Genomic DNA, 12,338 nt, shown 5'->3' on the forward strand with positions numbered 1-12,338 from the left:
TTCATATACGGAGTAATTTCTGTTTGTTTTAAGTTTTAATGTCACTCCTTACTTTCATTTCAAAAAACTTGTTTTTTTATTTAATTTCTGAAGTTTTTGAATTAATACATGTCTGATTTTGGCTCTCCGTACATAAATTATTAAAATTAATGTTTGCATATTAATTCTTATTTTGGCTAAATGACTTTCTCTTAGTTTTGATCAGATGATTTTGAGAAATAAGGGGTGGGGAAGGAGGCCTAGTTGCCCTCCAATTTTTCGGTTGCTTAAAAAAGCAACTAGAACTTTTAATTTTTAACGAACGTTTTTATTAGTAAAAAATATACGTAAATTAAGAATTAACTTACGTAAGAAACTTTTATATTCTAATATTTTTGATTATATATACCAAGGGGTTTGTCCCCTCTTTAATACCTTGCTCTTCACACTAAATCTTAAGTTTTGTCCCAATTCTTTAAGAATGACCCCTGAATCAGAAAGGCCGTAGAATAAATAGTTGAAATTACTAAAAATAATTTAGCATAAAGAGCGAAGTATTTATCTTCTCCTAAATACCTGGCTCATTATGCTAAAGAATTTTTAGAACCCCTTATATACGTAATAATCTCTGTTCGTTTTAAGTTTAAATGCTACTCCTTCCTTTCATTTGAAAAAACGTTTTGATGTTTATTTTTCATTGTTTTCTTATAGTAATGCTAGAAAATCCTGTGCCCTTTTCATTGAATTTCTCTTCCCCCATGAAATATTCCTCCAAGGAAAGATCATCCCATATAGCCCCCTCCCCTGAACCCCACACCCAAGCCAAAAAAATCCCCCTGAAAACGTCGGTACACTTCCCAATAACCATTACTGTATGTAAACATTGGTCAAAGTTTGTAACTTGCAGCCCCTCCCCCAGGGACTGTGGGGGGGGGGGTAAGTTATCCCCAAAGACATAGTTACTAGGCTATATTATTAGGCATAGTTAAAATGGCTATCTCAAAATTTTGAGCCGTTGACTTTGGGAAAAAAATGAGTGTGGGAGGGGGCCTAAGTGCCCTCCAATTTTTTTGGTCACCTAAAAAGGGAACTAGAACTTTTCATTTCCGTCAGAATGAGCCCTCTTGCAACACTCTAGGACCACTTGGTCGATACCATGACTCCTGGGAAAAAACAAAACAAAAAACAAACAAATAAACACGCACCCGTGATTTGTCTTCTGGCAAAAATACGAAATCCCAAATTTTTGTAGATTGGACCTTTAAATTTTTTGTAATGGGTTCTCTGATATGCTGAATGCGATGGTGTGATTTTCGTTAAGATCCTATGACTTTTAGGGGGTGTTTCCCCCTATCTTCCAAAATAAGGCAAATTTTCTCAGGCTCGTAAACTTTGATGACAAAGACTAAATTTGATGAAACTTATATGTTTAAAATCAGCATAAAAAACCAATTCTTTTGATATATCTTTTAGCATCGAAATTCCATTTTTTAGAGTTTCGTTTACTATTGAGCCGGGTCACTCCTTACTACAGTTCGTTACCACGAACTGTTTGATAATTAATCCGTATGTTGATAAAATAGAACCAAAAAGGCAAAATTTTTAAGCTTCGTCAACTAAATCTTCTGGCCGATTCACTTTGTTTGGTCCAGTCAAAATGATAAATTTGATTTAATTTTTTTCAGGTCTACCTTACATTTATTAATTATCTCAATATATATTCAGCACTAGCGTTTAGTAATTAATTAGATGAAGAAAAGTTTTCTTTTCTTAACTGAAAATAAGGAGCGACATTAAAACTTAAAAAAAAAAGAAATTATTCCGTATATGAAAGGGACTGTCCCTTCCTCAACGTCCCGCTCTTTGCACTAAAGTTCGACTTTTAAAGATAATAAAAAACTATAGCGTAGAGACCAAGAGGCTGAGGAGGGGACAGGCCCTTTCATATACGACTTTTTTTATATAACCTCTAGGGGGTGTTTCCCCCTATTTTCTAAAATAAGGCAAATTTTCTCAGGCTCGTAACGTTTGACGAGTAAGACTAGACTTGATGAAATTTATATGTTCAAAATCAACATAAAAATACAATTCTTTTCGTGTAACTATTGGTGTCAAAATTTTATTTTTTAGAGTTTTGGTTACTATTAAGCAGGGTCGCTCATTTTTACAGTTTGTTACCACGAACTGTTTAACTAAAATTTATGTAGTTTTATACTTTAAATAATCTGATTTCTGACATGCTAATAATTTAAGATAGGGGACGAGGATTAGATTTTAAGGTTTTCGCAGAAACAATTTTTTTTTTTTAGGGATTGGCTAAAATACATCGGAAATTAGTGTTCAGTAGAACAAAGTATCTTCATTTGAGCATATTGTCCATAAAATAGTAGAATATATTGCTTTGTGAAGTATAGGGTGTGAAAGAAAGATGAGAAAATTACAGAAAATTTCGTAAACCTTAATATTTTGAGTGCTAGTACTCCAGACAGTTCCAGGGACTGCCACTAACCCCAATTATTTTTGTATCCGAAAACCCAAAATTTTAATAGTTGATAAAACCTCTTTTGGGTAATCTTAGAGGTATATTCTTTCCCCAAGACTCAAGCTCAGGACTGAAATATCAATATTTTTGGGTTGCAGGAGTTGTATATTGATAAAGATAGGTAAACAAACAGGAGTTTTAAGGAATTGAACCAAAATAAAAGCACCAGTACTTACAATTCCAATACCAGCTAGCAAAGAAGAAACTTCCATTATTATTTTTAATTGTGTATTCGCAGTTTTTAGCCTCTTCCAGCAAGCAAATTCTTCGTCTTTTTGAACCTAAAATAGTAATAAGAGTAATAAGGTTATATTAAGTAATAATAAGTAATTAATAATGATATAGTAATAACAATATTATAAAAAGTAATAATAAGTGTAAAAGTAATAAGGTTATACGAAAAAGGGAATGCCATAATTTTAAATCATCTAAAGTATTTAATTAATATTTTGATGCTATGTTTGATTTTTAGCTCATATAATTTTGCAATTTTGATTATCAGAACTTCAGATAAACTGTATGAAGACAAAATAAATGAATAGAAATAGCAAAAACCAAAATCTGGAGCAATACAAGAAGAATTATGAGATTTAGAAGGATCAATAGTCCCCCTTTACGGTGCATTTCTGTTGTTGGGGTTGAAAAAAATCAACGGCTCTAAGATACATTCCTGCTCCTATTAGTTTTAATTTTGCTACATTTGTATGCGTATTGAGCAACATTCTCTACATCACACTTCAGTTTGTTTTAGTTTCAACTTACTGTTTCATGTCTATCTCGTTCGAACACCAAATATACCTTATCTATATCCTTAGAAGGATCTATTTTAAGACCAGGGGCATTTCTGCCTACTTGAATAGCCATACTTGAGATTGGGAAAGAGACGAGAAAGGGAGGTTTTCTTTCTGAGAAAAACAAATAACACCATCTAATATTGTGGATCAAAATCAAGAACTGACGCGGACTTGACTATTTCTCTGAATGTTAGGGTAAGTAAGCACGTCTTAATGTTTAAAACGTTGGTATAATCAACGCTTTCAACGTTTAATCCTCCATCATTCAGTAAAACGAATGTATAAACAAACAAACCAAACAAGAACAATAAAGAAAAAGAAAACAAGAAAAAGAGTAAACACAAATGTCAAGGCCTCAAATTATTGCTGTTTCTTTTACGATTTCCAGCCATTTTTCTATTATACTCAACCTTTACTTTGTTTGTTTCTTTCAACTATCAAATTCCAGTCAAACTAACGAACAGAAAAAGTTAAAAAAAGTAAGGAAAATAGTCGCAGAAACAGTACTCAAAACATAATTGTCACGTTCCAAATTTTTGACCACTTTATACATTAGAATTGACTTGTGCGACGTTTAATTTTTTCAACATATTAAAAGTCAAGTAAAAGGAAACTAAAAAAAAAAAAAACACAAGAAAACAGTAAAAATAGTACGAATAAACAAAGTAAAAAAAAAGAAAGCAAAACAAGTGTCCAGTTCTTCAAATTATGGCTGTTGTGATTGCGTTTCTGAAGCACTTTTTCTGTTATAATAAACACATACTTAGTCCTTTATTTAGTCCTTTTTATTTACACATATTTAGTCCTTTTAAAATACTTTAACTTCATCTTATGCCTCCTAGTCTTGACCTAATCGTGTCTACCCTGATAATTTTTTCTCAACAATTCAATACAAAAAATAAGGACTTCCCCCTGTAGTGTCGGCACAAATATATACATAAAAAAAAAAAAAAAAACGATAAAGCATATTGAATTTATTTTATGCTCTTCTGATGGGTGTTTTACGAGTTGATCTATTTTAGTACTTAAGATTTGCTGCTCTAAGTGAACAAACTATTTTAGCTGTACGTCAATATTTAGACAAAAAATTTTTAGGTGACTGATAATAATCGAAGCATTCCTCTAATTAAAAAAATGGCTGGGAAGCCCTGAATCAAAACTTTTTTGAAAAAAATACAGTGACTTTTTATCCTTGTCTATTCGTAGATATGTTTGAATCCGACATAATTTGGGTCTTGGTAATCATTTTCCAGATATAAATGCTTACTTTTGAGCTGATTGGAAAATAAGATAGGACCCTTTGTTTTTGTTGAAAAACTGTTTAAATATCACCAAATACTTAGTACTGTTACTGCTGCTTATGCTACTGATTCACCGAAGCCTGATTCACCTGAGGCCAACACACTCTTGGACATTTCTCCTCCATCCTACCCTGTGTTAAGTTTCTGCCTCGTTCAACCTCTTCAGAAGTCGCTAACATTTTCAGTTACATTTTTTCAATCTAGATGTAGCCTGATATGGCGAGTGGTGTATACAAATATAGTTATTATCTCAATATACCTTTTCAAATTCTTCTAGGAATACTGTTTTATTCAGATATACGGCGTTGCCGGGTACACACCCAGGAGGATTTACTCTGATCCCCTCAATGTACCGCAATTTCTACAATTTATTTATAATCTTATTGCGTGCTAATGCAGCTTGTCTGTTTCTGTTCTTATGAATTCCCATACGTGCCTAAAATTATTCCTTCCTTACAGCTTCAAAATTCTGCAGCAATGATCGAACAGTTCGTGGTAACGAACTGTAGTAAGGAGCGACCCGGCTCAGTAGTAAATGAAACTCTAAAAAACGAAATTTTGATGCTAAAAGATACATCAAAAGAATTGAATTTTTACACTGATTCCAAATATATAAGTTTCAATTAATTTAGTCTTTTTCATCAAAAGTTACGAGCCAGAGAAAATTTGCCTTATCTTGGAAAATAGGAGTAAACATCCCCTAAAAGTCATAGTCATCTTAACAAAAATCACACCATCGCATTCGGCGTATCAGAGAACCCTATAGCGAAAATTTCAAGAAAAAAAAATGTGTAATTTCGTATTTTTTGCCAGAAGACAAATCACGGGTGCGTGTTTATTTGTTTTTTTTTGTTTTTTTCCCAGGGGTCATCGTATCGATCAAGTGGTCCTAGAGTGTCGCAAAAAGGGCTCATTCTTACGGAAATGAAAAGTTCTAGTGACCTTTTGAAGTTATCAAAAAAATTGGAGGGCACCTAGGCCCCCTCCCATGCTCATTTTTCCCAAAATTCAACGGATTACAATTTTGAGATAGCCATTTTGTTCCGCATAGTCGAAAACCATAATAACTATGTCTTTGGGAATGACTTACTCCCCCACAATCCCTGGGGGAGGGGCTACAAGTTATAAACTTTAATCAGTGTTTACATATAGTAATGGTTATTGGGAAGTGTACAGACGTTTTCAGGAGGATTTTTTTGGTTTGGGGAGGGGTGGGGTTGATGGGAGGGGGCTATGTGGGAGGATATTTCCTTGGAGAAATATGTCATGGGGGAAGAAAAATTCAATGAAAAGGGCGCATGATCTTCTAGCATTACAAAAAAAAAACAATGAAAAAATAAACATGAAAACGTTTTTTCAATTGAAAGTAAGGAATAGCATTGAAATTTAAAACGAACAGAGATTATTAAGCATATGAGGGGTTCTAAAAATACTTTAGCATAAATAGCGAGGTATTTAGGAGGAGATAAACACCTCGCTCTTTATGTTAAAGTATATTTAGTAATTTCAACTATTTATTTTATGTCCTTTTTGATTCAGGGGTCAATCTTAAAGAATTAGGACAAAACTTACGATTTAGTGTAAAGAGCGAGGTATTAACGAGGGTATAAACCCCCTCGTATACATAATAAAAATATAAGAATATAAAAGTTTGTTACGTAAGTTAATTCTTAAGTTACGCATATATTTTACTAATAAAAACGTTCGTTAAAAATTAAACATTCTAGTAGCCTTTTTAAGTAACCGAAAATTTGGAGGGCAGCTAGGCCTCCTTCCCCACACCTTATTTCTCAAAATTGTCTGATCAAAACTAAGAGAAAGCCATTTAGCCAAAAAAAAAAAAAAAAATAATATACAAATTTCATTTCAATAATTTATGTACGGAGAGCCAAAATAAAAAATGCATTAATTCAAGAACGTTCAGAAATTAAATAAAAAAACTAGTTTTTTTTTAACTGAAAGTAAGGATCGACATTAAAACTTAAAACGAACAGAAATTATTCCGTATATGAAATGGGTTGTCCCCACCACAATCCCTCGCTCTTTACGCTAAAGTTTGACTCTTTGCCACAATTCTACTTTTTAAAACAATTAAAACCTTACGTGCAAGCCGGCTACCTACCTTAAGCTGAATTGCTTGGAATGGCGAAGGAGGGACGAGAGGAGACAACTCTGGAAATATAGCACTTGGGGTGCATTCGGACTCGTAAAAACCATCATCTTCATCAAGGGAGGGATCTTCTCTCCTAATTTGAAATATATACAAAATTTAAATTCTCTACTATTTTCACCCGTTTCATAAGTCAATAAAAAATTAAATAACATTCTTAAGAAAAAACATTGTTTTCTCATAAGAAAAAACATTTTTATTTTTTTTACAGCAGATTATGTGCTTTCGAGTTTCCCCATCCATGTGTTGATTTACAAAATTAACAATTAGTCCTGACCAAAACCGGTGGCAAATACATAATGGAAAATTATAAGTTAGAGCAGACATTACGAAGGCTCCAATCTCTTAGGCTATTTTACAGTTCTTTTTTGGAAGTCATAATAAACCCTCAAGAATATTTCTGAGGTAATTTTTCTTGAGATTTTCCAAATGGATTGAAAAAAATATTCTGGCAAAAATGATTTCAAAGATATTCTATAAAAACCTGGATTCGTTCCTTTGGAACTTAGCTAATTGAAATGTTGTAGAAAAAAAGTTAATATTAATTGATTTAGAAAGGATCTGGCCCAGGCAATGGGAAAGACGATGGATGAGCAAATGAGACAAGAAGCAAAACTGATGCCAGTACATATTAAATTTGGATCACAGCCTAGATATCAATATACAGTTATGAAAACTCCTATCTTGCCCAAGAGAAGCTTTTGATACTGAGCTCTGAACTTAGAGCCTCTCCCAAGCCCGCGCTCCGACGCGTAGATCGTATTTCTACACCATAGGCGGGAACGCAATTTTTTTTTTCATACACAGCCTAGATACCAGTACCTGTTACCTGTTACCAATTAGATGCCAATCCCAGTTTCCTGTCTCCAGCGGCTACCATCGCTACCGAGCACTGTGTCCCCGAGTTTTCATAACTGTATATTAATATCTAAGCTGTGATTCGGATAAAAGAAAAATAAGCTGTTTTTCATTATTTTAGTTCGAAAAAGTATTTAAACTTAGATTATTTAAAATTTTTATGAAATTATTTAATTATAATTGAAATTATGGAAAATGCTTTAAGATATCTTTTTTAATGATTTCGACTGATAAAGAAAGTGACTGAAAAAACGCAATTCATTGCAAGTGAAAGAAAAATAATTAAAAACACGCTTTCACTGCTAATCTTGCTTTTCTGGCAGCTAACCTTGAATTTTAACTGGTTCTGTGTTAGTGTCTTCTAGTTTTTTAATATATTTTGTAAAATTGTTTTTAATCAAATTGGTGTATAGAACATTTAGTGAGTATTCCCCCAAAACCATTTTTAAAGAATGTTATTACTTATTTTAAGTCTGATTTCAATTGCTTCTCGAACAACCTCATTTTAGTTTAGTGGTTGGATGTTATTGTAAGTCTCTTTCCTTTTATATATATATATGTTTTGCTGAGAACGGCCCTTGGACATAGGTCGAAATATTCATTTAAACATAGAATTCCACTGTCTTGCAAGAAGAACTCCCTATTGTTCTTCTTGTTTTCGATGTTTATGATAGAAAGGCAGTGGGGTCTTTGTTGCTTTTTACGCTTATACAGATCTGGACTATTTACCTTTCAACTTAATAAATTGGAACAATATATAAAATATAATGCACTTTAAAATTGAACTTAATATTATCATCGTTTGCGTAAACGTTCATAGCCTAGAGGAAAATCCCCTCTCATAACTTTAGAAACACATTTTGTTCTAGTGACATAAAAACAAAATATGAAAGTCAAACAGAATGAATATACGGATGTCAGATCGACTGAACTTTACAAAGACAGGACATAGATTTGTCAAAAAAATTTGCAAAATTTTGTGCTATATTACTTCATTGTAACGCACCAATCCCCAATCCCCTCATGAAAAAAAATGTGAAAGATACAAAATGAGGGGTTAATAAAATTTCACACCTTACCGTTGAAAATTGTCGTTATTCCGCTCTTACGAAGTAAAGAGGGAAGATAAGGATTGGTAAGGTGCCCCAAGAAAACTCATTCTCTACTCTGATAAAACTAATTTTTACTGATTGGTTCAGTTTCCAAATCAAATTAAATTAAACAAATAGTTTAAAAAGGTATGAAGAGAAAATAGATTACTAGTTTCCGTTGTAACATAATTTAGTAACAATTCGTGCAACTAAGCAAACACACTTGGATAACCTTACCAAACATCAATGCTACATCCTGAAGCATAAAACAACTGTGTATTTCCACCTTTTTCGCGTACACATCTTTTTGTTAAATATAGCCTAAAAAGGCATACCTTCACGGGTTATCGACAAGGGAGGGGGATTCCGGTTTTAGTCTTTACCTCCATTTATGGAGGTAACACATGTAGGTGTTGTTATTTGGAACTCAATTCCAGAGAGTGTTAGGTGTTCTGAAAACCTTATGTTATTTAAAGTAAGAATAAAAAAATATTTTTGAATAAATTATAAATTATATTGGTTAAATTTTTATCCCTTTTTTTCTTCTTTTTTTTATGATGAGAGATGGCTGTTTAGAGATTGAATAGTGTTTTTTTTTGCGTATTTCTTTGATTTTGAATGAATAGTTATCATTTATTTGTTGTAGTTTTGCTGCTGAACAGGGACATTTTAGGTCCCTAAATTGAGCAGCATATTATTGATTGTAAGTGCAATTTTAGTAATTTTTATTTGATGAAATAAACGCATACCTACCTACCTACCTACCCATTTTTCATCCGTATGGTTTTTTGAAAGTGTGAAACGTTCAAACAAAATACTTTTTTCTTTTACAGAGATTTCCGACTTGGAACAACGATACTGCTAGAAAAATTGAATCTAGCCTTGTTTTTTAGAATGATGCTTGGAGACTCCTTTGGAGTGTTTAAGAGTCCTAATTCTAAAGTGAGGCTTTTATGATTTCTTTCTGTTTGAGAGAGCACCATTAAAATAAAGTAGAGTCAATTAATTCTCTAGTATGTCCTTGAGATTGTGTTTGAGAGTTAATAGTGAGCAGATTAGGAACTGTAAATTTATTTGAATACTCATGCTTCATAGTTATGTCAGCTTTACTTCCTTCTATGTAACAGTAGGGAAGACAAAGTATGGGGTACTGAAAATGTATAGAAGGTCTTTTCTATGGTTCTCACTAAAATGAGGTATTCGGTACTAAGGCAAGTGCTCTTTGGAATTTAGAATTGAGGTAGCTATTCACTAATATCAGGACCAAAATCTATCTATAGTCGGAATAATATTTGGTGTTTTTGGTACCTTACGAAATCCAACAGATAAAACTGGGGAGTCCCTCTGAAAGTAAAGAGCGCTGTGCTCCTAGGAAACTGGATCGATTGAATCATTTTATATCTCTGAAAAGTTTCATAATTTGGTATCAAGGGACCCCTGAGAAAATTTTGCTGTTTCCTTTTTCGATAATATTGATCATAGATACTATATAAATTTTTCTTTGTAATAAATTTAAATATTTTTCTCTTGGGGAAAAGGGCAATGGTAGTAAATTATCAAAGATCAGTTCTCAGTTTTCTTCCATCCATATTGTTAATTTATATTTTCTATAATAATAATTTTAACAAAATAGTAGTATTGTGATATCTAATCAGCTCTATTCATTTCTGTGAGGACATACATTAGCAATGAGCAAAGCCGTATCCAGGAAGGTGGTGATAGCGGATTCGAGTCCCTTGAATTTCTTGTCTGACTCATAAAATGTAACAAAAGACGTATAAACAAATTTTTGATGCATTTTGTAAAGTCCTTTTGGACATCTCCCGGCGAAAATATACGCTCCCCGGACCCAAACCAAAATCCTGGATATGCCCCTGGTAATTAACATCGCTGATTGTAAAAAAACCTTTAATTTCTAGGGTAAAAAAAAATAAGCCAACTACGAGATAGAAAAAAAAACCAGCAAGGGAAATCTGACTTGAGTTTACCGTTAACTATGCAACTGCTCAAATTACCTAATACATGAAGAAAAATGGATTGCATAAAAATTACTTGTCATTATTGCACAACTATAGCGTAATATTTCTGACAGAGAAGGATCATTCCTTTTCATAAGGATTTCTTTGCTATTTTTTTGCACCTATATTGAACGTAACAGTTTATCTGAATTAAAATAAACTTTTTTACAATAACTAAGATTAATAAATCGAAACGGCATGTTGAACAGTCTTCGGTTGAATTAATGATTAATTGTTTGAATTTACAGGGTATGCTACAGCTATACTATCGTTTGCGTTGTTAGGTCTTTTTTTACTCTCTAGGCAGATCCAGGGCGCCGGGGGACCATGAATTCCAAGATTTTTCTCAAACCCCCCATTCCTTTTTTTTGCTGTTTTTCACACTTTCTTTTTCAAATAAATTTATTAATTTGGTCAACTATTGGTGTCCTTGTCATATTCCACCCAAGATTTAGCTCTATATCCACCTTTGAATATCCAAAAGACTTAGCCAAGGGCGCCGATTCAAGAACATTCTGGGTGAGAGGCAAGGACTCTTTCAAATTTTAAATGAAGATAAAAATTCAAATTTAGAGGAGGGCCAATTTTGTTTCTATTTCCTTTTTATGAAAATGCCAAAGTTTTTGTTTTTAGAATCAAGAGGAGAAAATCGCCTTCTACTGCCCCCTCCTACTAGATAGCACTTCCGGCTTTACACCAATTGAAACGGCTGACTCGTGTCTCTGTTATCAAATTTCTTACTCCCTGATTTTCCAAAGAATTATTTTCCAGGAGGCATTTCTACAAAGAAACAAAAACAATTAATATCCTTTTGTCTTTCTCTTAGCAGTGCAGGTTAAATTAAAAGATTCATCCCATTAATTCTTACTTTTACTCTGGCATTGCCCGCTCTTTATCCGAATAAACATAAAAAAATAAATTTTTCAACTGAAAGTACGGAGCACCAATAAAATTTAAAACGAACAGAAATCATTACGTATGTGAGGGGTTCACCCCTAATCAGTACCTCGCTCTTTACGCTTAAGTTTGAATTGTGTTCCAACTCAGGGATCAAAATGACCCCTGAATCAAAAAGGCTGTTTAATGTGAATAAAACTTTTTGAAAGTACTAAAAAACTGTAGTGTGAAGAGCAAGGTGTTGACTAGCGAGCGAACCCCCACATGCTTAAAATGAAGGGAATTTGTTACGTATATTAGGGGAGTAGATCCTCCTCAACATACCGTTCTTTACACTAAAGTTTGAATTTTGACCCAATATTTTAACAATGACTCCTAAAACACAATGTTAGGCTAATTAGAACAATAAGAAGCTTTTTTTAATGTACTAAAAAAGTTTTGCGTAAAGAGTGAGGTGTTGAGGAGGAACTACCCCCTCACATACTAAATAATTTCTGTTCGTTTTAAGTTTTAATGTTGCTCCTTACTTTGAGTTGAAAAAAAAAATTTTTCTGTTAAATTTCTGTGAGAATTTATAGTTTAGCTTGCTATTTGTATGTTGGAGAAACTTTTTCAAAAGTTTTTGATAGCATACACCATTTTAAAAATCTTTTCAATCTCCTCTAGTTGACATAAAATCTCCTCTAGT

At 32.9% G+C, this 12,338-nt stretch overlaps 1 protein-coding gene across 1 annotated transcript in view; it reads right to left on the reverse strand.

Annotated features, from left to right (window-relative positions):
• Positions 1-12,338, reverse strand: part of LOC136041440 (calcium release-activated calcium channel protein 1-like) — a 38,275-nt gene that overhangs the window by 13,646 nt on the left and 12,291 nt on the right. Inside the window, exons 2-3 of the mRNA XM_065726108.1 lie at positions 6,739-6,862; positions 2,698-2,802 (exon numbers count right to left, since the gene is read on the reverse strand). Of these exons, the coding sequence (XP_065582180.1) occupies positions 2,698-2,802; positions 6,739-6,862 (229 nt within the window). The remainder of the gene's footprint in view (positions 1-2,697; positions 2,803-6,738; positions 6,863-12,338) is intronic.

Source organism: Artemia franciscana, unplaced genomic scaffold (genome assembly GCF_032884065.1).
Source record: "Artemia franciscana unplaced genomic scaffold, ASM3288406v1 PGA_scaffold_23, whole genome shotgun sequence".
NCBI lineage: Eukaryota > Metazoa > Arthropoda > Branchiopoda > Anostraca > Artemiidae > Artemia > Artemia franciscana.